General features: G+C 39.5%; 3 protein-coding genes across 4 annotated transcripts in view; 2 read left to right on the top strand and 1 right to left on the bottom strand.

The window, feature by feature from the left end:
* The first annotated feature begins 185 nt into the window (after positions 1–185).
* On the top strand, positions 186–14,033 carry LOC137970760 (WW domain-binding protein 11-like). Its single transcript, XM_068817323.1, has 13 exons — positions 186–357; positions 496–527; positions 2,123–2,216; positions 2,870–2,967; positions 4,238–4,275; positions 4,756–4,808; positions 5,903–5,928; positions 6,583–6,640; positions 7,559–7,610; positions 8,721–9,067; positions 10,454–10,593; positions 11,029–11,500; positions 13,444–14,033. The coding sequence occupies exons 1-13, from the start codon at positions 294–296 to the stop codon at positions 13,710–13,712; spliced, it is 1,743 nt and encodes a 580-aa protein (XP_068673424.1). The 5' UTR covers positions 186–293; the 3' UTR covers positions 13,713–14,033.
* Positions 14,034–16,949: 2,916 nt separating this feature from the next.
* The window catches only part of LOC137970484 (phospholipid-transporting ATPase ABCA3-like), a 29,916-nt gene continuing 22,113 nt past the window's right edge, over positions 16,950–24,752 (top strand). Inside the window, exons 1-4 of one of the 2 annotated variants that reach the window (XM_068817003.1) lie at positions 16,982–17,087; positions 18,071–18,178; positions 21,669–22,632; positions 24,720–24,752. The exon at positions 24,720–24,752 is cut by the window's right edge and continues 591 nt beyond it. In XM_068817003.1, the coding sequence (XP_068673104.1) occupies positions 21,775–22,632; positions 24,720–24,752 (891 nt within the window). In that variant the 5' untranslated portion in view covers positions 16,982–17,087; positions 18,071–18,178; positions 21,669–21,774. Of the gene's footprint in view, positions 17,088–18,070; positions 18,179–21,668; positions 22,633–24,719 lie in introns of both variants that reach the window. The other variant, XM_068817001.1, reaches the window with a different exon arrangement.
* LOC137970485 (m-AAA protease-interacting protein 1, mitochondrial-like) lies at positions 19,260–20,226 on the bottom strand. The gene has a single exon (XM_068817004.1). It carries the CDS (start codon positions 20,210–20,212, stop codon positions 19,490–19,492), a length of 723 nt encoding a protein of 240 aa, XP_068673105.1. The 5' UTR covers positions 20,213–20,226; the 3' UTR covers positions 19,260–19,489.

The following is a 24,752-nucleotide window of genomic DNA, read 5'->3' as shown; positions in this document are numbered from 1 at the left end:
CAATTTGGAAATGATTTGCTTATCCAAAAAAACCATCTTCAAAACTTACGCTTTATGAATGGCTACAGTATAAAAGCGAAACTCTTTACAATGTTCTAATATAAGTGAACACACCAGCCGTGACCCCCTGGGAAAAAAATGAAAAAGGCCAGGATGCCAAGTAAATATAAGACGTGGGCGCTCAGCTCAAAGGACGCCATGTTAGCCATGTTGTTCTAGTTTCCCTCATTTCCTCTTTTATCTATTCTTGCAGCATCTTGTTCGTTTACTTGGATCTTTCCAAGGGAATCAAGATGGGGAGGCGATCGATTTCCACAACAAAAAGTGGAAAGTTCATGAATCCCACTGATCAAGCAAGTAAGTTTGCAATTTAAATCTGCCGCTCAATCGTGTTTTGCTAAACAGCCATTTTCCTTGCAGTTTTCGTGATCGAGAAGAAATTTAGCCTATATGTCTGAGCATAAATTCCTCCTTTCTCTTTTTATTTGTTTTAAGGAAAGGAAGCAAGAAAGAGAGAGCTGAAAAAGGTATTTATGATAAAGATACATGCGACTCCATAGCTAAATTACCTGTTAATTTTATAGAATGCACGTTTTCTTCCTGTTTCCCTCTGCTAAGGCTTAGCAGGCGTGGCTTAGTAAGCCCGAGCCCGAGCCCGTAGGGCGAGTGCAATTTGTAATATTTGAAAAAATTACAAGTGCTTATTTATTCCAAATTGCACAAGAAAAATCATGTGATTATAATTACTTAATAATAATTACACATGATAAAATTGGAGATGGCTAAGCAGAAGAAACGCACACATATCACACAATCAGGGAAAAATTGCATCATCCAGGGCTTGTGTTTGATTTCAAAACAAAAGATTTGATTTCCTAATTCAAATTATTTTATATTTTTTTCTAAACCAATCAAAATACATTTGTAATTGCATTGTGTTACAACTACAGTGCATCTTGTTACATGTCTTTGCACCATTACATTGCCCTGCTTTTTAGCCAATCAGAATTGGCTAATTTTTCATGCATACACATAGTAGTATAATTATGTACAATAGGTGATTATTGAAAATTCTGTTTACTGATTTACAATCACCTAGGCATTTTTTTTTTCAAAATGACAACAAGCTGGTGCCATTTTGTCTGGTTTCGTCTTTAATTTTATACTGCGCTTCTGTTCGCTGTCTTTCAACTCTGACAGGTGAAGAAATTAATTACTGTTTTAAAGAAAATGCATATTTTTGAAATAACCACCTATGTAATATTAGTAAATTACACACTAAACAATATTCACCTCAGGCTACATGTAGGTGACTAGTTAAGACTATGCTCTAAGAAATGTTTTACAGCCCAAAGCTCTAAAATTTTGAAATCTACATGTAGAGTGCCCAGCAGCTAATTTGTGTACAATTTAATTGTCGCCCGAAGACAAAAGTTAGTAGCCATGGGGCATGGGGCATTACTAGGGCAGTCAGCCCTGATATCAGTCACCTTATCTTCCGGACATAATTTTAAAATATTTTAAAATAAATGTATTTATACCAAAAATTCGTAATCGTTAAAATGAGTGCTTAATACAATAATGCGTGGGGTGGAAGGACCGGTTACCATTCACACACATTGTTTAGCAGTATAATTGGATTGCAGTTAGTTGTGGCAGTATGTTCCTTTACATTGTACTGTGTGCTTACAACAGTACTACATGTACATGTGACAGGCAAACTGTGCTGTTTCATGACTGCAACAAAAGTTATTATTCTCCATGACTGTATCATTACATGCACAGAAACGTGCAGTTTGTTGCATGCAGTTATTTTTTTACTCAGCCTCCAAGGACAGTCAGTATGTAGCATATTATGCAGTGCCTCACCCGTAAACATTATTATAGATAAGATGTAAAGTACATTACATGTATGTATATTGGTATTTTGAGCACTATTTAAAATGAAACAAGAACAGAATCGGGGATGATGTGATGTGAAATGTGGTTTGTCCTGTAAGTAGCATTCGTAGCATGTGCTTGTTCCAGTGTGCTCAAACTTGCATTGATGAGGTCTTCTGCACTACGTGTCATGGCATATTTTTGTTCCCCTGGATGTGTAATTCTCTGTCTCTTTGTACAGAATAAGAAACAAAGGAAGATGGTACGTGAAGCTGTGTTGAAATCCAAAGACCCACGAAGAATTTTGGAAGAAATTGAGAAAATTGAAACTCTAGGTATGGACACACCCTGTATGTTTACACCTGTAAAGTACAATCTTTAGCAGAACCAAAAGGAAGAATTTGCATCAAAGTAGAGTTTTCGAGAACGTAGAATCGAGAATCGAGAATCAAGTTTCGCGGATCTAGCTTTGAGGGACTGTCAAGTCAACTTACCTTTGCATGGTACTGCATGTGTAAATACAAAAAATATTCTTCTCCCACAAAGTAGGTACATGTAGGTAGGTAGGTATACTTTATTTAAATCAAAGAAACGTGCTAGCCCCAACAACACTCAACTGGTTTCCATGGAGGGTGGGTTTGTACAGACATAAAAAGAGACTAGAACTAATAATACAAGATTAATAATATCTTAGGTCTAAAATTATAAAAATTCAACTATTATAAACTAAGTACACATTATAAACTAAGTACATGATTAATAATATGGGTCCATTGCTTACATGTAGCTTTAAAATTAATGTACATGTACATGTTGGTACAATGTAGGTTTCCGACATTGGCACTATGATGTCAAATGGCAACTCTGTAAAGTACTAAAGTACTGGATCCAGTCTTCAGGGTCTTTATCTGTTCTATTCACCGTTATACAATTTTATTTATTTTCTTTATTTTTTTATTTATTAAAATGTTATTTTGTATGTTATTAGAAAATGATGCCGGCCCAGTGCCTCTTCCGAACGACAAAGCATTGAAGGAAAAGAAAAGGAAACTTAAAGAGACATTGGATAGGATGGTTAGCCTTCTGGTGAGTATTGTGGCCTCATTAAGTTTTCTCTATTGATGATTTACATGTACAAAGTACTGCAGTGCATATTTCTATGTTTATTAGCCCATTCACTCCTCAGGCACCGTGGGACGCCCCCAGTTGATGACTAAAATCATCTGGCCTCACTGTAGAGTACAGTAGAATCTATTATTATAAGTCTCACTCTCAGAGGTCAATGGGTTAAGTAAATTTATTGTTACTTTTCTTGTAATATTGTGGTACAGGTACATCTTATACAGGGTTCGACACCTGGCTACCTGCATTACTAGCCACCGGACTAGTGATTTCTAGAATTTACTAGCCCGAAGAAAAACTTGGTAGCCCGGATCAATTTCCCTCGAGGTCTACTTCAACCCCAAACACGCAAACCTTACTCTAAACTTATTGGCATTTTTTCTTCCATTGTGATAACAATGTGTTATTAAGGAAAAAGCTAAAAAAAAGTTCGTTTCACATTCACTTGTGCATGCGGCGAAGGCTAACCGTAGAATGCCAGTGCACAAGCCATGGGAAGCTCGCTTTCCACGATGGATTAAAAGTTCTCTTTCTCTGAGTGCTCTCATGATCTTACTGCTTCCCTGTCTACTCGTACTTTCAGTTTCGGCCGCTTTCCCCTTTTTACTTGGTGGCGCCTCGTAATTTGTCAAAAATCGCTCCATCTTCACAATCGCTTCAAGTACGAAGCGATGGTGCGAGGCGATGTGCAAGGCATCACAACATTGGTAGGGAGAAGACTGAGGAAGACATTAACCATTAAGCTCAGAGTCTGGGAACTAGCGATGTTTACAAACGACACGCAAGATAAAAAAGACGCCAGAAGATGATAGATTTATGTTTTCTTTGTAAAATTATTGGTATTATTGTTACATTTTAAACTTTCTTGTTTTTTTAATCAACTGTGAATTTCAAACTAAAACTAATTATATCTAGTTTATTTCCATTTTACTACTAGCCAGCGGGCTATTAAACGGGGTTTTTTACTAGCCCGACAAAATTTTTACTAGCCTCGGGCTACCGGGCTAGCGGAGATGTCGAACCCTGCTTATAGTACAGGGGCCGGTTGCTCGAAGCCTGGTTAGCGCTAACCATTGGTTAAGCGGTATCAAAACCTACAGGTTTGCATGGTATTTAATGCTGGTTAGCGCTAACCATGCTTCGAACAACCCAGGCCAGGTACACATTCGGAAACATTAATTTTCTCAATAATAGCCGGTTTTTTTTTTTTTTTCGTTGTTTTTTTTTTTCACAGGATAAAGATGATCCTACTCATTCCAATCAATTGAAGCAGTAAGTCTTTCTACACATGAGACTGTATAGTTACGTATAAATCTGTTATACACTGTACAGTGCAAATAGTGGTTATAGAGTCCAATACAGAAGTTACTATTGAAACACAGCACTAGGGTAATCTTTTGGAATGTATTATAAAAAACTTGCTCATGCATTTCATGATTTACATGTCATGTACATGTATGATGTACTGTCTGGTCACTCTTGATGTTTTGAAAGTTCTCAAATTTTGAGAACTTTCAAACCAGCATGCATGTCCATAAATCACGACTATTAAATGCACTCACGTTCTTATGATATCCCTTAAGTTACTAACCTTTTTAGCATTGCCAGGAAAAAAATTAATCCATGTAATGATATGAATCCTAAAGTCTCATGTTGTGATCAAGAATCACCTTACATTTGTACAGAATCATCCCCGTAATTATCATTAATTTTATTTTCATATTAATTTACAGTATTTCAACCACTTTGCAGATTGATTGCTGATAGTGATAGAAGACGTCTGCAGGCTCAAATGTCAGCTAATGGTAACTAATGAATGAAAAATTAATAAAATTAGTAAATAATATAAAACTCTGTCCACGCCAGCGCTTTCTTTTCCAAATAATTATTCACAACTCAGCATGGAAAAAAAGGCTCAGTCTGCAACCAATTATTCTTCTTTGATTTTTAGTATGTTTATGAGATTTGATGCTGAAAGTGAGGTGGGATGTGAGTTTGGTGCAGATGTTGTTGAACACAGAGTTAGAGGCTTTGTGTGAACGAGGGGAGTCTGAGGGTGAGGTAGATTTTGAGGTTGCTGAAGGTGATGTTGGAGAGAAGGAAGACATTGTGGTTGAGGGTATCAACAGAGGGGTCAAGGGGAAGCTGGATCATTTTGGTGTTGAGAGCGAGAAGTGGGCTGGAGGACAGAATGGTAAGGGGAAGGTGTGGCATGGATGGAGAGGTCAAAGTGGTTGTGGAGAAGTTGGTTACCTTTCTCGATGGTGATGGTCTAATTGTGGTAAGCAATGAGGTACAGAATATGAGGGTAGTCTTTGGCAGTGAGGAGTGGGTTGAGGTTCCTGGTTTGAAGGCTCAGGATACGAGAAAAGGGAATATAGAGATGAAGGTTGTGGAAGGGCTGATGCATAACCTTGTTGGCAGGAAAAAATGAGGGACAGGAAGGGTTGTCGGAAGAAGCACTTGAGATGAAGTGAAGATTAGTGTGGAGGACGTAGAAAATAAAATGCGGACAATGATGTAGATCCAAAGTGTGGAATGTGTGGCAAGGAGGTGGAGTTGGTTAAGCATGTGGAACAGTACTGTAAGTGGTTTTACTGGTTTGGTGCAGAAGGGTATCATAGGAGGCATTTTTGGATGTGTTTAAGAGAATACTGGGTCTCAGCTTTGTTGGAAAGAATGGAAGTGTGCTGATGTGTGGTACAAGGAGGTTCCAGATGAGGTTAGGATGTTGAAGGATGGGAATGTGGCGATCTGGTGGGATATACAGGAATTATTATTATCATATGATTATATTTGTTTGATCACTATGACTGTGATCAACGTCTTGCATTTATAGCATCAGTATCAAACAATTTTACCTATTAAAACTAATGTGTATCAATGGGTTTTATTTCAGAGTTACGACAGAGAGCTCTTGCAGAGGTTGGTCCATGGATGATAATTATCCTTTCAAAGTGCCATGCATCTGAAATTTAGGCTCAGAAAAAATACATATCTTCAGCATTTTACTCTCATTTGTATAGGTAATCACATGATTTCGAGTGCAATTGGAATAAATGGACACAAACAACAATTATTGTATTCAAAGACAGAAAAATTAGGGTGGATGTAATTATTTGTTGTCTTAGAAAAAGCATTTTTTTAATTTATGGATACTTATAATTATTTACCGTAGTAATTTGGCTAGAAGCCGAGCTATTTTTTCAGAAATTTCAAAATGCATGAGAAAAATTATGTGATTACTTATTAATAATAAGCAGGCAAAGAAAGCCTGCCACGATTAAGCAGAAGCAACACACATGTATCATGTACATGTACATGTAAGCACGGAAAAATTGTGCCGTCCAGGGCTAGCATTTGATTGGCTACCTGTGGCTTTCCTTAGTCTTTGACCAATCTGAATGCTTGGTTTGTTACACTGTAATTTGTTTTGCACTGAAAACCTCTTTTCTGCACTGTCTTTATTACCTGAAAACTGCATTTCTCTTAGCCAATCAGAATGGAGAAATTACTTTATGTATACAGTACATGTATTTATTATTAGATTCCTAAACATTATGATTGTGATCTTTACAGGAGGCTCACGTGCCAGAAGACATTCCTTTACCACCTAATATTCCTTTACCACATGCAGGTAATAATTTATTGTTAATGTGACAGTCCCAAATTATTCAGAGTTCAAGAAACAATCATTATCTTGTCATGAATACAATGTAGCTTGCTTCAATTATAACTATGGAGGGGCATTGATACTTGACATTTAAGAAAATATTTAAATTTCCACTGAAGCTAATGCCTACATGTAGGAATAGAGGCCATACAAAGTGAGAGATATTGTACAGCTGTACATGTTAGTGTTGTACGGTGCAATGTAGAATGGTGTCACATGATTGTATATACATTGTACACATCATGTAGAATGACTGTCTGTTTTAACCACATTACAGTAATTGTAATATACCAGTACTGTTAACATCTACATGTACAAACAAGTTTGTGAAGACTAGTTGCCTTTGTCTTGCACAGGGTGTGCAAGTTAGGGAGGGTCTGTGCCAGTACTAAGTCTTTCTTTATCACCATTGTTTTGTATTTCAGGGATTTAATTCTGCTAAAAAATTAATGTTGATTGTCTTCAAACTAAAGGCTCAAAGCTTGATCCCCAAACAAGGCCGCTGCGTAACGGTTACCTGGGGCGTCTTATTTGAGAGCGTGGGCGACCAAATTTCTGAACGAGTAGCCCAAACAAGCGCCTAACTTATCACAAGGTGATTCATCCTCACGTTTAATTCATTAATTCTGGGCCCTTGAGAAAATGACTCAAGCTACAAATGGGGTCCGGAAAAAATTTCTTAGGCAGCGGCCTTGCTAGGGGATCAAAAAAATAAACAAAGCACCAAGGATTGAGTTTTGATTCTATCTAGAGTATTAAAGACTGTCAATTTTCAATTGTATTGTACCATGTACATTGTAGTTCCATGGCCTCAATAAGGTGTGCATAACTAGTTGACTTTTGCAAGTTTATAGAACTTTGTCCTTGTTCTTTCCCTTGTAGGAATGTTAATGCCAAGTGATATTCCACTTCCTGGACCACTTCCTGGACAAGTGTAAGTCACAGCACCGAAGCTGTCATTTTATTGTATGGCTGTATTTTCATATCTCTGCAATGATTATTGTTGTCTTGTTGAATCTTGAGCAAGTTGCCAGGCAACAGTATGAATCTTTAGGTGAAAACATTATTTGGGTTCATTTCATCCTGTTGTTTCCACTGGTTTTTCCCAGTTCATGAGTTATATCAGTGCAATATAAGTCTGCCTCCTCTTCAAAGCGAGTCTAAGTGCAAAGTTTTTGTGATGGTAATTAGTTCTACATGTACCTTTTACATACGAGTGAAAACTAATTTTCATAAGAAAAACTTCACACTTAGACTCACTTTAAAGAGGAGACAGACATGAACTCAAAAATGGCCTATTTCCTCAGAATTTGTGCACAATCTTACCAACTTAATAATAACTGAAACGTGAAAAGGAAATGCATCTCTAAAGTTGAAGGGCCACACTGTAATATATGTACACGTGCATTTTTTCCCAGATCAATTTATACTGTGAACTGAACTTCACAGGCAAGGATCCTTAAAGGGTTTATGTCACGCAAAATGATGGAATTTCATGACACCCAAAACGCCCAAAAAGTAGACTGAAACATTGCAATAACCACTTTAAACTGTTGAACAACATAAAAGAAATACAGCAAAAGGTAGAAACGGATTGCATTTGGTTAATCTTGAAAAAAGTTGACCCGACGTCTTTCAAGTTTATGGCAGATCGCCTTGATAAACTTCGTTTTTGCTCAGAATCATCTTGTTTGTGATGTAACCATAATTTTATCAGTAAAGGAATTCCACATTACCATTTTTGAGTTTTAAACTCGTTAAATCTTAACTTGAGATTTCCCCTAAACACCCTAAAAGAATGTGACATAGGCCCTTTAACTCACTACTACAGAAACAAACTTTTAAATTAATTTTAATGCCCATACAGTAGAATACATGTACGTCTGGTTGAATCGGCCAATCAAAGAGATTTCAAAAAGTATGATAGTTAGACATGCACATATACAGCCCTGCATTCAAACAACAAACAAACAAACAAGTCTGCTTTCTAAGTTGAATTTTTCTTCAAACTGCGCTGTACTGTAAGATGTCATTTTTATTCTAGGCCTCTACCTCCTGGGTTAATCCCCCCTGGACCACCCCCTGGTCCTCCTCCAGGGCCTCCACCGACACCTGCTGCAGGGTTTGCCCCACCTGGCCCTCCTCCTGGACCACCGCCAGGTGTCCCACCCACGAGCAGTCCCCCACCCCTACCCCCAGGAACAGCAACCGATGATTCAGAGGACAAACCTTACGATGATGGTGACAGTGAGGGAAGCACTAGTGAATCGGGCGGCGAGCAGGAAGAGTATGATCCTGCTAAACCATTGGAAAGACTGGAAGGAGACAATGAGGGTCAGCATGGTGGCGACCGAGGTGATAACACTGATGAAGAGATGGACAGCGAAGGAGGTGAAATTTATAATGGTTGATTCATATTTAGCATCACATTTCACCAAAACAGCAATTGGCAAACAGCGGACTGATGCATGTCAAAAAGGCATGAATATTCTCTTTTCTTGGCTTGTCGACCTTTTATGAGAAGTCGCCGATATCCTTACCAAACAGACAATAGGGAGCTTTAGCAAGGACCATGAAGACGGCTACGAAAACGTTATTGTAATAGTTTTGCCATTATTCCAAGTCGTTCGTTATGGAAAGTGTGTATCAACTTTCCAGAAACAAAATTGGTATGAACGGTGTGGATCAATGTTTGGAGAGAAAATTTGAAATTCACCATCCGGTGCTGACGTTCTCCAAATAACCTCAAATTTGATCATTTCACGTCGTTGCCAGGACGAGAACGGCAAAGAGATGTACTGTATCACCAAATGTGAAACGCACGTGCAGGGCGTGCGGAACCATTGTTTTTGCCCATTAAACCTTTTGTTTTGTGGCGATCTCGTAACCGTCGTCGTCTTCCTTGCTTAAGCCCACTAACAGCAGCTGAACAAGAGTCAAACAAGTCTCTGTAGTTTTTAGCATAACACAGGATTTCAGCCTGACATTTGCCGTATTAAATGAAATGCTAAATCTCTTTCATGTCAATGAACACGGGCTGATCCTCTTTTTATGAGAGATTTTTTTAAATAATTTGGGGCAACAGCAGAACTTTAATGAATTGAAGATGACAGCAGATAATTCAATGTGATTCCATCTTTTGGAATTTTCTTGATGGACACCTGCTTTTGCAATAGCAGTAGTTGTAACGCAATTGATTGGCACTTGAGTGTAGTTGGTGTCTTTGACTTTGCACTTGGGAAATAACCACAAAGACGTTTAGTCCTCAGTGCTCTGCTCAATGGTCCTTTGTTGTGCACGAGATCTTCGTAAGCGCAAGCAAGGACTGCATTAAGGCATTTGGACGAGGCGTAACCAAACTCATTCCCTTTGTGCGGCAATGAAAGACCTAAGACACATTGAAGCGAGACACATTTTCCCTTCAATCGTAAATGGATTAAACCCAGGAGTCGTATCATAATAGCACTCTTTTCAATTGACGTCACGATTTAGCGCCCAAAGCACTCAGGGATGAATATGCGGACAAAAACAAAGTCACTTTTGCGATGTTTGTCCGCATTTCAATCCCATAATGCTTTGTAATAAGGTTTTACGATCTATTACTGTACATGTACTTACATCCTAACTAAATTTTTATTGCCTGCTTTCAGAAGAGTATTGTAACGCTGTGATATGTCATAAAAACGTTAAAGTAAAATTACTGAGCTAGCAAAAGTTGGAAAAGAAAGTTTGAACTAATTTACAAAACAAAGCCAATGATTGATTCCTCTCCATCAGAAACGAAAGAGCGCCAAAGAACAGTGAGATTTGCTGATGAAGTTGAACAAAGCGGAGAGCAGTCATCGAAAGGTGCAAATACCTCTACAATTCAAGATTTTCTGCTTAAAATGGCTGGCCAACCTCTTCCAGAAAATCGGGTAAGACTACATACCCTGTAGCCGTATTAAACAGAATCTATCCTGAATTTTTGTTCTCATGTGAAGTGGATAGAAAAGTGGCCTGTGGTCAAATCGACATGCATGAAACAAAGTGGTGTTTTGAAAAAAATTTTTTTTTCCAAACCAATCTTTGTAGAATTATTTACTAAATTATACTGAGCCCGTGATGATAAATATAGGGAGGGGTGAGTCGTAAGTTGTATGAACACTTGCAAGTCTTTTGGTCGCCTGGCAACATTGTTGGAGTCTCATATGGAAACACCTAGACCCAAAGTAGATTCTCCTTTTACCAAGGGTCAAGTGTCAGCTAAAAAGGGTGTTAGTACGAGCAGATTGACTTGACGAACTAATAAGAAGACAAGCAGTCTGTTATGGTTTGGTTTTTGTCTCGAAGTACGTTTTCTTTAATCTTAGAGAGAATCGGAGGATCAAGCCGACCAAACAAAGAAAGTTGCAACGCAGGGAGGTCAAGCTCAACCCCCTGGGCCTCCACCTGGTCCCCCTCCTGGTCAGCTTCCATTAGGAAGTCAACAACCAGGAGCTCTACCAATCCAGCCCAATTTCCCCATCAGACCACCACCAAGAATGTTCCCCCCTGGTCCCCCACCTGGAAGACCACCCGGTCCACCCCCAGGAATGCCAGGTATGGTTCCTCCTGGTCCTCCACCGGGGTTACCTCCTAATATGATGGCACATGCCTTGGCAAGAGGAGCAAGACCTTTGATGCAGCAACCGATGCCGTTGCCCCCGGTTAGACCAGGCATGCGTCCTCCTGTGCCGCCCCCTGGCATGGTTCCGCCTCCGCCTCACGGTGCTGTTTTATCTGCTCCTCCGACGTTCATCAGTAAACCTCCCATGGCTAATCCGACAGCTGATGGTGGAAAAGGTGGGTTTGATAGGTTTTATTTATTTTACTTTAGTTTACTTTGGTTTATTATATTTTATTAGCTTCGAGCAAAAGAAGCTACGTGCATCATACTCAAAGGGGATGTGTCATGTTATTTTAGGGTCCTTAGGGGAAATCGTGAGTTTATCCCAAGCTCAAAAATGGTAAAGTGGAATTCCTTTACGATAAAATTATCCTTACATCACAAACAAGATGATTCCGAGCAAAAACGACCTTTGTCCACACGAATTAAAAAACGTCGGGTCGATTGTTTTTTTTTTCAAGATTACGCAAATGCAATCTGTTTCAATCTTGTCCATTTGTGTCCATTCATGCTTCTCTTTCCTTTTGTTGTATTTATTTTATGTTCAACGGTTTTAAGTGGTTATTGCAATATTTCATTCTACTTTTTGGGCATTTTGGGTGTCATTGAAATTACACAATCTTGTGCGACCCCCCTTTAAGGACAGTAAATTGATGTACATGTAGGGACACCGCAACAGCACACGCCAATTGCTGCGGAAACCTGTGCAAACCCAGGCTTGCATTTTGTCCGTCAAGAAAGCCTTTGCCTTGTACTTTTATGCTGAAGGAAAGCAAAAGTCTATATGTAGCAACTTTGGAGGTGGCAAATCTTGCGGAAACTTTTTTTGATCAGAAAATAGACTGCAATTTAAGTTTCCCGTAATCCAGGGTTGGCTTGATCATCACGCTTGGAACAACCGGGCCCCGGTTTGTTCAACTTGGATAAAACTTAATTCACGCGATCTGAAGTTTTCAACGGCTGGCAATTCGCCCAAGTCGTCACAATTCGCTTGGAAGAATAGCTTAAAAGGCCCGTAACCAGGATTTTATGTTTTGAAAATGAGAAAAATAGGAGATTTTATATTACTGACACGCTAATCGCAAAGCTGCCCGATTCGCCTTGAAAGGGCATCTTTGAAGGCCTCTGGTAGCTGCTGCTTACAGCCAGCTGAAATGACAATTTTATTTGAGGAAGAAAACAGGAGTATTCAGGGTCGAAAACGAAAAAAACTCTGCTCAGTTACGGCGTTAACTTCGGGATCTTAGCTAGGATCGGAGTTTTTTATCATAACGTTGTTTCTGCTGATAGCATTTTCATTACTTTTTTTTTTTTATCGTAGAAATTTAGCTGTCGACAATTTTAAGGCTTAAATTTTCAGTTTTCCACAGCTTTGTACGTGTTCCTTAATTAAAGAGAGAAATAAACAAGATTGAGATTATCCTTTTTGCTTGCCAAGTAGCTGTCTGTCGTTTCACGTTAGCATCAAGCGCGAACATCAATTCCTGTATTGTAGTTCAAAGTTTGAACCACCGAGACAATCCAACCTGTGAAATGTGAATGGGTAGCTGGGTTCATGTGCGCCAGGCCTCATTCCATTGCCGAAAAAAGACTGGGTCGAGCGTGAAGCGCAACATAATCGCGGCGGCTATCTTGTTTGGTCACACCCTGAGACCTCAGCCTAAGAGTATAAAGTGAGAGGCAAGCAATATTGTAAAGAGCAATTTTCAAAGTTATTCCGCGCGATATCGAAGGATGTTGAGATTTTACCCATAACTCCACTGGCATTCGAAGCTTTAGCTTGAAATTGGTCCCAACAAGATGGCGCCACATGCTTCAGTTTTGACAGAGTGAAAACAGTATGATGCGCGATCCATTTTCTTTTTTTTTTCTTTTTGAGGTCAGTGGTTCGTTCTCTACTCTGCTCCGAGACTTTTTCTCCGAATACTCCGGTTTTTCCCTCCTTTTTCTCGTCTATTTTAAATTAATTAGATTTGCAATCTTCGTGATTAGCAGAACACTTAAACTTAATCGGCCATGGAAGCGTGAGAGACTTCGATAACGTGTTAGTAGGTTGGAATTTTCGCAGTCTCGAGCAAGAACGTTTCTCTAACATAGTCCGTTTAATTACCCTTCACAGGTGCAACGATAAGCAAAGAAGCGAATGCGACTATCAGCGCCAAGCCACAATTACGGAACACTCAAGCAGAATTAACTAAACTTGTCCCGACTGCACTTCGAGTCAAACGAGATCAGCCCAAGAACAAGGCGAAGCTTCGACCGAGTGGAGCTGGGCATGAGACCGTTGACAGCATACCGCAACAAGTATCACAGCCTAGAGTGGCTGAAACCGCGACCAAAGACGATGCCTACGCGCTTTTTATGAAGGAAATGCAAGGGCTTTTGTAAAGTTTGCATTTGAAACAATTTTCTACCTTTGCGTTCGCCATATTTCGTCGTTAAATTCTTTTCGATCTTTCTTTCTGTAATCTTAACTGTTTTAAAGAAGGATAAACCGGCGTTCAACACAACTGAAAGCGTATATTTTCAGCGGCTGGTCGCTATGAAAATGTACTGAAGCCCAACATTCATCGAAAGTGAATGAGATAAAAAGGAGGTCACACCATTCGATCAAAATGTGAGCGCTGTTATGTTCGAATAAGACATTTTTGAGGATGCATGTGACGTTCTTTGCGGACTGTTCTTAAATATTAATTTTTGATAACCGTCCTCTCTTGTGGATTTATTGTGATTAAGGGTTTTTAGTGGGGTTACGTCACGGTATTTTGGGGAAACATTTTACAAATCACAAGTGCTGAACTCCGAAATAGTAATTTGGAATTCCTGTACCTTTATCCACGCGAGTTGTTGAAAACGTGAAAAAGGTTGGCCTCACGTTATTGGGAAGTTCCATTCTATTTTATGAACGTCCTGCCTGTCATCAAATTATCACAAATTGCGTGACACAGCCTTTGATTCACTTCTTACGACCCGAATCTCCCCAACCTTGATCAAGGCAAGAGGGGCTTTTCTGTGTTAAGACTTTAACAAAGCCGATCATGATAATCAAGTACATTAAAGGGAAAACAACTAACACCACATGACGCATCTAGCCAATCATGTTTGTTTTTCTCATAAAAGATTAAATAGTAAATTTTCGAGTTCATGTCTGCCTCTTCTTCAAAGCGAGTCTAAGTGCGAAGTTTTTGTGATGGTAATTAGTTATACGTAACATATGAATAAAAACTAATTTTCATAAAGTGCGAAGTTTTTCTTATGAAAATAAGTTTTCGTTCATAATTACTATCATAAAAACGTCGCACTTAGACTCCCTTTGAAGACAGTAAGAGGAGGCAGGCATGAACTCGGAAATGTCCTATAGATCGTTTTCACGTGACGTCATCATTTTCTAAAATCCAAAACTAAAGAGCCACGAAAGTTTTTATCCTCATCAGGCATAAGAGGCGTTAAATTTGTATCCATTTGCAATTTTAAAGCTCAATAGCGTGCTTCGTTTGAAAACCAGAGCATTTTGAATTTCTGAGTTATAGCGGTGCGTGACACGAGGCGACGATCGAGTTTATTGAGAAATATATATTTATCTCATGGTTTTGAGCCTTTTTAGAATTTAAAGCATTAGGAAAAGTGCTTAGGTAAATAGCTGTCTGTTCAGTACAGATGATCACTCGCCTAGATAGCCAAAGTAAGTAACAGATGTTGACACTATTTTCTGGCCGCCATATTGGTGCACCACAGATGTGCACCAACATGGCGTTTTCATACTGGGCTCTGTAAATTTCTGCGAAACATTTCGACGAATATCTGAAGTTTGGGGAAACGCACAGGCCTAAAACTTGGAGAAGTGTCTTCTTCATTTATCTTTTACGAATTCTTGACTTTTTCCACTGGATGGTTTTCGATTTATTTTTTTATTGCGTGACAGTGAAAACGATCTATTTCATCTCTTGTAAGAAAAACACGAAATTCACGTTTAACACATGATTGGCCAGATGCGTCTGACATCTTGAATCTTGAATAACAAGTGTGCTATGGTATGCATAGTGAGAGATTTAATCTGTAGCCGAGAAGGTTTCGTTTTGGGTTTCACGCTAGGAAGTATAGAAATATGTATTTAGGGCGCGTTGTTTTGGTGCTATTCTGGAATAACAATACACGGATTAGACGGTATTCGTGTTCTTTTGGGACCTATTCCGTTTTCGGAATGAACGAATACTATGCCGTTCATACTGCTCCCGATAGCAGAATGACCAGAATACCGTTCCCTCTGAATAGGCAGAACATGCATTCTTTTGGGAAAGTTTTGGCGGGAAATGATAAGCAGCCAGCCGGTCGCCCGGCAGCTTGAAAATTGTAAAAATTTGAATGGAAAAGCGATCCAAAATGTATACCGTAGATGCAGGTGTGCTTGACCTCTGTTCTTTTTCTTTACCGGTGCTAGAACAAGAAGAGCTATACGTTTGTGTTATTTAACAAAAAGTGCCCTTGCCTGGGCCAAAAGAGATGACGTTGGTATTAATTGGTTTCCTCGACAAACCCTTGTATCAGCATATTTACGCCGCCGTCCTGCACTACGAAAAGCACCGACAAGTACAATAAATTATTTGTCATCTTACCCCTCAAAGTTTTTAGCAAATGAAGCAGACCGAAAACTCGAAGAAAACGGCAAAAAAAACTGGTACTTATTGCCATATTTCAACATTTCGTGTTCCAAACTTTCGGGAAACCTATTTCAGTCGTCATGCCAACGCAACTGGCGCATGCACAGATACAAAAGTTCCCGGGTCACCTTCGCTAATAGTATTTCGTTTTCAGAATATGCGTTCTTTTGCGAGTTGATTTTCCACGAATTCTGTTATTCCTAATCCGGAATGAGAATAGCCAGGATTCTCCCAAAAGAATGCACCCTAAGTGAGATCCAAATCCGAAATTTACTCCCTTAAATCCCCACCCCTTTCATATCTTCCACCCCCTTCCTCTCCCGGGCTTTCCAAGTGCTTAAGTTCCTGAAGTTGCTCAACTAACCGCAATGATCTTTCCATCTTTGATTTCATTCTATTCCACAGTATATGAAACTTCATATATTCTAAAAAAAGTCATTTTGTTCACCTCGTACAGGATAAACTCGAACTCGCAAACTCTCAACTTTTAAAATTAGTTATAAGAATCGGGAGTGGAAGCGGAATGCTTGGATCTCAGTAATTCATTATTCCTTCCATTTTCTCCGAGTTATTCGATATTATTCACCATTAAATTTTGTTCGTCATTTTCCCGTCTTCCTTGTTCTTTAAAGGAAACCGTAAAATTCTTTATTCCGGATGTTCTAATGCTAAAGATCTCTTAATTTATTTTTTTAAAGCCGTGCACGTGTTTTATTATTCATTATTCCGCTTCCATCCCAGAATAAAAACTCTAAGAAGACCAATGGCATTTTTAATTTGGCCTAAGAAGTTTAAAGTATTTGACAAACACAAGGTCTCAAAATTTAATTTCATGGAAGCCAGCGAACATTCTAGTGGAAACGACGAACGATTACTTTCTTCACAGCGGACTTTGCTAAATCCATGAAAAACCCGTGACGCCGAGGTTTGCAAATGATCGTCACAGAAATGTCATGCGATATGAAGTGGTGTACCTCAGCTGGAGCATGCATGTTGTGCCGACTGATCAATCGCATGTTGTTCACTTACTGTTTACAATGAAAGAAGAATTAAGGTTTGGCCAGCAAGTAAACATGTCAGTGATAAAAACTCCGGACAAAATAAGGTATGCACCAGTATTCCGCACTAGAATGTAAGCTGAAGTCTTAATTCTCTTTACGTCGTGAAAGAACTGCATGGTCCAGAAACGATTTGAAAAATATCAACCAAACGGCTCAAAATCGTGATAGATACCCCTATAATATTCAGGCCCGTAACTAGGATTTTATGTGGGGGGGGGGGGCGGGGAGGGGGGAAGAGGGGTTTGCTAACGAGGCCAAAGTGGACCATTTTTTAGGAAAGTAGCAATACATGAAAAATTGCAACGGCAAAGTACACGGTAGGAACTGAATATTTTACCACAATTACTGCTAATCTCGCAATCTGATTGGCTAATTTGCCGTTGTCGATAAGAGTCCATACTGCTCGCGTCGATGTGTCGCGCAATGCCTTTTTCAGCTCGCGCTCTAAAAAAAAACATTCCTTTGACGTTGATTTTGTGGTAAAAAACAAATAGAAATGTGGTTTGGCGTGGCCTGTACTCTTACCGACAACGAATACGCCTCATTACTCTTTTCCCAAACATTATTTCTTATTGTTTCTGCATGTTGAGGGGTGTTGAGCCTTAAGTAAGCACTATTTGAGATGCTGCTTACACATAACTGCATAAACTAGACACTTTTGTAAAAAAAAGGTAATGTGGTTACAAGTAACAAAGGTCAAGTAGCCTTTGTGCAACTGGATCTTATTACGGCCAAAGTGCGAGACGAAGAGCACGCCATAGGGATCACAAAAGGCACGTATCAGCGTGGTCGAGAATGCTCAGCTTAAATTTCCGGTGGTTTCCGTCGTTGCCGAAGGCGAAAGTTGAGTTTATTTTAAATTTCTTGCGGGATCTTGGAGCTTCAAAGTGACGATTTCCAGGATCCCGCTTCATACTAACGTCAAATCCCGCGTTCCGTTCATAAATGCAATCCTGAATCCCGCTCCCATATTTCTTTAGAATCCCGAATCGGGCTTTCATCAGATACACTGTTGTTCGCTCCTCAGGCAGTCAAACATAACCAAACAATTCATTAAGAAGAAGCCTCAGGAGAATTGCACACTGGCAAAAGAATGTCTGCAAAGTGTTTGTGGCAAGGTTCTACTGTAATACAGGTACTCAAAGGGATGTAGGCAAAGATCAGTCTATGTCATTCTGGGAAAATGCCAGACAAGCTTTGTGCAGCAAATGGTGCTTAAGTTATAGAATGAATTATCCTAACGTGTATCAAGAAAATAAAAACTGAGGGGATAATCAAAATACACAGGAAAAAGACCTTGTTTCCTGCTACAATTTTCTTTTCAGACTTTCAATGTATTTTGAGACACTGCAAAGGAGAACCCACTCTGGATCATAATTTAATGCTGTTGAGCGTGCACCAGTGTTGCCAAACAATAAAACGTTTTTGTATGTGATTATGACTCACATTGTACAGTGTGATCATATACTATACTTACAATATGTTACAAGCAAGCAGCTTTCCCGACTTACCTACTCAAGGTCAAAGCAACTCTCTCTCTCTCTGGTACCACACTATATTTTAAAACATATCAAATGCTGGAAATATTTTAGTAGAAAAAACTGTATCACTGAGCAGATGATTCTGCCAGCCACACATTTTGAAAACAAAAATATGGTTTTACCAAACAAGTTGATAGCAGTTGAATTGCCATTGTGAAAGAGACTAAATGCCTGACATTTTAAGTATTAGCCCTCTGCTTCATTGATAGCAACAGTTATAATTTAACGTTTTGTAAACCATTCCCTTTCATTAACATTTAGAGCATTAGCCTCAAGGGCCCTAAAGGCTAGTGATGAATTTTAATAATAGTTTGGAGAAAAAACTTATCTTGTTTTCTTGTTGTTGCTGTCACATTTTTTCTCAAAACAGATTTGAAAATTTCACCCAAGCCAGGCTCAACAGATCTAATACTGCTAAAACTCTTTGACATTTTGAGAATTAGCCTAGGGCCGGGGCTCTCACTAAAAACGCAATTCATTTATTGTTTTCACAATAGCAATTCAACCTTTATCACCTAGTTTGATAAAACTAAATGTTTGTGTTTCACACCGCAACTATGAAGCACCAAAGTTTCTCTAGAAACTAAACCCTTCATTCAAAAGTTTATTTCAAGAGTTTCCTTTTAAAAAGCATTTTAAAAATAGGTTTGTGTCATCCACAAATAAATGATGGAGTTAAAATAGAACAGTGGAGCCAGCCAAGGTAGTCTCCTTTTATTGTCTCAAAATATCAAAAGGGGAATTAGACAGCAAGAGGGTAATATTTTCACAAAGACCACAGATTCACTCTATAAATCAGATAGTTGATTTGGTGGAAATTGGGCACAATTTTTGTGGGAAAATAACCAAAATTCGCTCAGGATGGTGTTTTTGCCAGAGCTCTTGATTTTTCCTTCACACTCAAATCAACTCAGTTTGCTTGTTGTGATTGCATCCACTTGCCAGTCACTGACAGAGTCTGGAAAAATAAATTTCCTAAAGGTGTAGTATGTGATCTTGGGAACAGGGATGCCAATTATCTTCACGTTTCCCATCTGCCTTTCAAATAACTGATTTTCATTTTCTGTTGCTTTACACAAGAAGGCGACCTGAATCAAGACAACTTTTCCTCTTCCATTTTCCACCAAGCCAAGTTGTACTTTTTGTATGTTAGCCGACAATACTTCTTCCTTTCTAACCACAGGTCCTACCCTCTGACTGTGTATTTTGTTTCTAAAATCACTTAGAAGATTTTCTGAGAGAACTCCTTCCATCTCATCCGAATTTCCTTTGGCTAGTTGTTCAGATACCACACACAAAGCCTGCTTTGCTCCTCGTAGAAACTCACGCTCATCAAATTCACGATCAATAAAGGATTTAAGGAACCACAGATTGACAGTCTTTGAAAGCCATCCAAAAGGTCCTTGCGTAATAGTGACACTGGCAGCCTTGATTTCACTTTGATTGTCATTCCGACCTTTATCAGAGCAAAACGTTCTTGTATTGAGGCAAGATAGTGAAGGCGAAAAGTTGGAGGGTCGAAATATTGTCCTGGTTTTCGATAAAGGCGCTTGTGAGTCAATAAAGGCATTAGTTAGGCAACGAATTGGAAAGGAATGGTAACGGCGAAAACACGATTGAACCGCCATCTTGAAATGTAATAAGACCTGGTCGCTCAGCAAAGTCTCGCGTGACAAGAGTTAGGGAGGCTTGGTCGCTTGGAAGTGTTACAACCTGTGAGGCAATTTGTAAGGGTGCCTGCGGGTCCTTAGATGTTGTCATGCCAACGGTTAGCACTGCTCAATGATTCTCGAAAATTCATTTTGTGGAAAATATCTTAAAGCTAATTCGATCACCTAATATCCTCCACCCTCCCGAGAAAGCTTGCTAGCAGGCTATCTCCAAACCAGGAGATTTCCTACGATGAGGTTTAGGCACTTTAGAATGACATACGATAATACGCCAACATTGACATATGCAAACACGATATCTTTTCACTTTTCAAATTCTCGTCGGTCGAATATCTGGCCAACAAAGAAAGTTTCTTTTGGAATTCGGAACTGTCAATAGATCACATATTTGAAGACATATCATATCAACGCGCAATTCTTGGTATTTTCCATTTAACATCATTATTTTCAATGTTTTGACCGGTCGAAAAGAAAATTTATCCAACGCACTGATTCACCGGAGCCTCACTTTATAGACTGAAGTTTGACATTCTTGGGTGAAGTCGACTACTTCGGGAAGTCAACTCACCTACGTAGGCGAGTTCGGAAGCAAGCGAGTTGCCCGAAAACCCCTGGGAGAAACCAAGGTTTGTTGGATCTCCCTCTCTAAATAACGTTATCGCATCGAAGAAATGTTCGAGTACCACTTAATCGAGTCTTGCTTTTCGACACAGTCGTTATAAAGGCGGCTGTTTATTCGGAGCAACACTTAGCATCAAAGTTTTACTAGACTGAAGGATCTACTAAAGGTGACTACAGTAAAGGTCCACAACTACTGGTTTGCACCGCACAAACAGGTCCTGCTCCGATCTTTTCATATCAAGACAAAATCAGTGCGTTTGTGAAGGATTGCTTATTGGGCAACACGCATTCGAATAAGGAAAGCAATATTACCCAAAAGATTTTAATCAAATGCATTCCAACTGATATATCCCATAATGCTAGCGTTATCTCATCATCACCTCCCTACTAGTAGAGATCTCTTTTCTTTTGCGTTCACTAGGCTGACGACTAAGGAAAAAAAGAGGAAAGACCTCTGTCATGGGTCGAGACTCACTTTGATGAAACCGCCGTTCGTAACCTCCAAAGGCGTAGTCGTCAGCCTAACGAACGCAAAAGGAAAGGATACCTCTGCTCAGTAGCAGGGAAATCGTCACTGACATTTGCCACTAATCGTGCATTGATTTGGCTTGCCACTCTATCACATAGCCTAGTCGAGATTAGTGAGGTGACTGACTGAGTTGGTGATGTCAGTTTCGTGAAACGCGTCACAAGTGTAACCAAACACTTGATTTACTTCTGAAGCATGCAGCTTCTGTGCTTTTACGCGAGTAATCTGGCTCACTTTTTTATCTATATTTGTTTCGAAACACAGGTATGATGTGTGTGAATGTAAGAACCATGGACGTGGATAATCAAAACGCTTTCGTTTCTAACACCGTGTATATAGAGACTTAGACTATACAGGATTAACCATCAGAATGGGAAGAGCCAAAAGGTTTTTACTTCTCATGTGGAAGAACGCTGTCCTTTTGAAGAGAGGTCCAACAAGAACTTTGTTTCACATTGCACTGCCTCTCGTTTTTATGATAATCCTTGTCCTTCTGCAAACAACCGTTATCAAAACTGGATCCAAAGTCAACTTCAATTACCAGTATCCTGCATTTGAAGTAAATCAACTACCAGCCGAACTATCAAACTTCGGTCTCATTGGTTTTGCGCCTAACACCTGTCAGGCCAAACAAGTTGTGGACTTGGTAAAAAAACAGCTCTTGCTAACAAATACTATTGGATTTGAAAATGAAGAAAGCATGGTTCAAGCTTTAACAGCGAGAGATGTCTCACACGTTCTTTATAACAATACCAAAGATGTGAAATCATTTTTCCTCGGAGGAATTGTGTTCGATGAGAGCCTGAATCACCAAGATGTCAGTTACAAAATTCGATTAAGCTCTGACAGAAGAGCAAATTTTACGGAGAGAGAAAACCTAGGGGATCCGTCTGCAGAGTGGAACACGCAACGCACTTTTCGTGTCTCGGAGACTTGGAAACCAACTAATAAGCATGCCCATGTTGCACATGGTGGGCCGCCATATTATTTTGAAGAAGGATTCTTGGCAATCCAACATGCAGTGAATATTGCCATCATGAAACACAAGGGAAAGATCCACCAACCGAATGCAACAGTGGCTGTGAAGAGGTTTCCCAACATTAGGAACAGTTATGAAAATAGTGTCGCATTGGACTCTTTCTTCGGAGCGCTATTTCTTATATTTACTACGTTAATTATGTTGAACATTATTCTTGATATTCTTGCTGAAAAGGAGGAAAAGGTGAAGGTGAGGAATTTAAATACCATTGCTTTTAATATTGTGTTTGGGCAGAGAATAGGACGGTTTATCTTTAAAATAACCTGGGATCGGTACACCAGGTCCACCAGTCGGCAAAACCCTACTTTATATAGAAAACGCCGACGAAATCCTATGTGGGGCCACCAAAGACTAGGTTAAGCTTTCCGTACGTGCGCAGAACAATGTGAAAATGGGCTATCTCTAAACCGAGGAACAGGGAAAGCGGAATCACTAAACAGGGAACTTTTAAAAGGGAACCTCCAAAACGGGAATCTCTAAATTTAAAGTATAGGAAATCTCAAAGGTGGGGAATTTCTGAAATGGGAATCTTTAAAGTACATGAGGGTTTCTAAAATGGGGAATCTTAAAAAGGGATAATTATTCGAGATCTGATCTACCACAGAATTTTTAAATGTCATTTTAAAAAAAATCATGTTATAAGGGAGTCTCGAGGTCACCTCTCGTTAATAAACTCCCTTAGCAGTATATTACAGAAGCAAAAAATGTAAAATACGTCGTTAGAGATTCTCTATTTTGGAGATGCCCTGTTTTAGAGATTTCACGCTTCAGAGTTTCCCCCGTTTAGCAATTCCTCTTTTTTTAAATTCAGGATTCCTTATGTTTTAGATGCCCCGTTCTTCAGAGATTCTACGGTCCCCGTTCCCAATTCCCTGATGCCTGTTTATCACTTCCGTTCCTGTGTAAAGTAACTTGTTCCAAATGTGAGATAACGTGATTGCCTCTGATTGGTGAAAAATTAAAGTAGCCCGAGATTTTTAACTAGTCCTTTGGCAAAGCAATGTAAAATCAAAGAATTTGTAAAACATTCTGCAATGCAAAGTAATGTAAAACACTCTGCAATGCAAAGTAATGTAAGGGAAAGAATGCAAGAATGCGCCATCGTGTACCGGTGGTTCAGTTGTTTGAGCATCGGGCTGCCATGCGGGAGGTTGCATTGCGGGCTGGAACCCCGGCCGGATCAACACTCAGAATCTTAAATAACTGAGGAGAATGTGCTACCCTTGTAATCTCATCTGCAAATTGTTGGACTTTCAAGTCTTCTCGGATAAGAACTATAAACCATAGGCCTAGTCTCACAAATATCTTCTATGTTCGAAAGTTTCCTGTGGGACGTTAAAGAATCCACACACTATTCGCAAAAAGTAAGGGATGGAGTCTCCGGTGTTGTGGCTGTCCTGTTATCTCCAGCAGAAGTGGCCGGTTTGGCATTGATGTCTCTAAAAAGGCTTGCGGTGTACGAGGCCACCTAAGCAGAAACAGCCATAAGTCAAAATGGACTTTGCCGAGTGCTGAAACATGTAGATGTAGAAGAAGAGGTAGATGTAGAAATGCACAGCAATGCAAAGCAAAACATTGGAAAGTAATGAAATTCTGATTCAAAGAAATTCTGAATATTGCATTTGTGCAGGAAACCCAGGTCTTTTTCAACCCATATACTGGAAAAAATGGCTGAATTATAAGGTTTTTTTGGCTTTGTGCTTTCATCGTGTCTATAGGCATGTCAGTCGTACTAGGCCAACTAATTAAAGGGAGCCTCTACTCCTACGGAAAAAGAATAAAGCTATACATAAAGTGGTGTCTTATTACAAAGCACAAAAAAGAACTTTAGAGAACCAAAACAAAAACAAAAAATACAAGGTGACACACCACAACACCAACCCGTTGTGGCCAACACATCACGCATACGCACAACCATTTCACCCGGTCAATTAGCAGACAGCAGCATGGCGTAGCTAACATATCAGGCGGGTGTTTTAGGCACCCCTACAAGTAGCAGCTCCACATACAAGAAATGCTTGCCGTGGGAGAACCGTTTTGCTGTTCCCAACCTAGGTTACCACATTTCTTGTATGTGGAGCTGCCAGTTAAATGGGGTGCCTAAGACACTCACCTGGTATGCTAGCTACACCATGCTGTTGAGCCACACCAAGGTTCGTGTTGTGATGTGCCATTCGCTTTGTTTTTTTTTTTTTTAGAGAAGCGTGCACATATCTCTTCTCCTTCGTAACTTTAGAACAGTTTTATAGTGTCTTACGTATTTCTTTATTTCACAGGAATCCTTGAATATTATTGGTGTAACTGGCTGG

This window comes from Montipora foliosa, chromosome 9, assembly GCF_036669935.1.
Source record: "Montipora foliosa isolate CH-2021 chromosome 9, ASM3666993v2, whole genome shotgun sequence".
In the NCBI taxonomy this organism is placed as follows: Eukaryota; Metazoa; Cnidaria; class Anthozoa; order Scleractinia; family Acroporidae; genus Montipora; species Montipora foliosa.
This window is presented reverse-complemented; position numbering and strand designations above follow the sequence as displayed.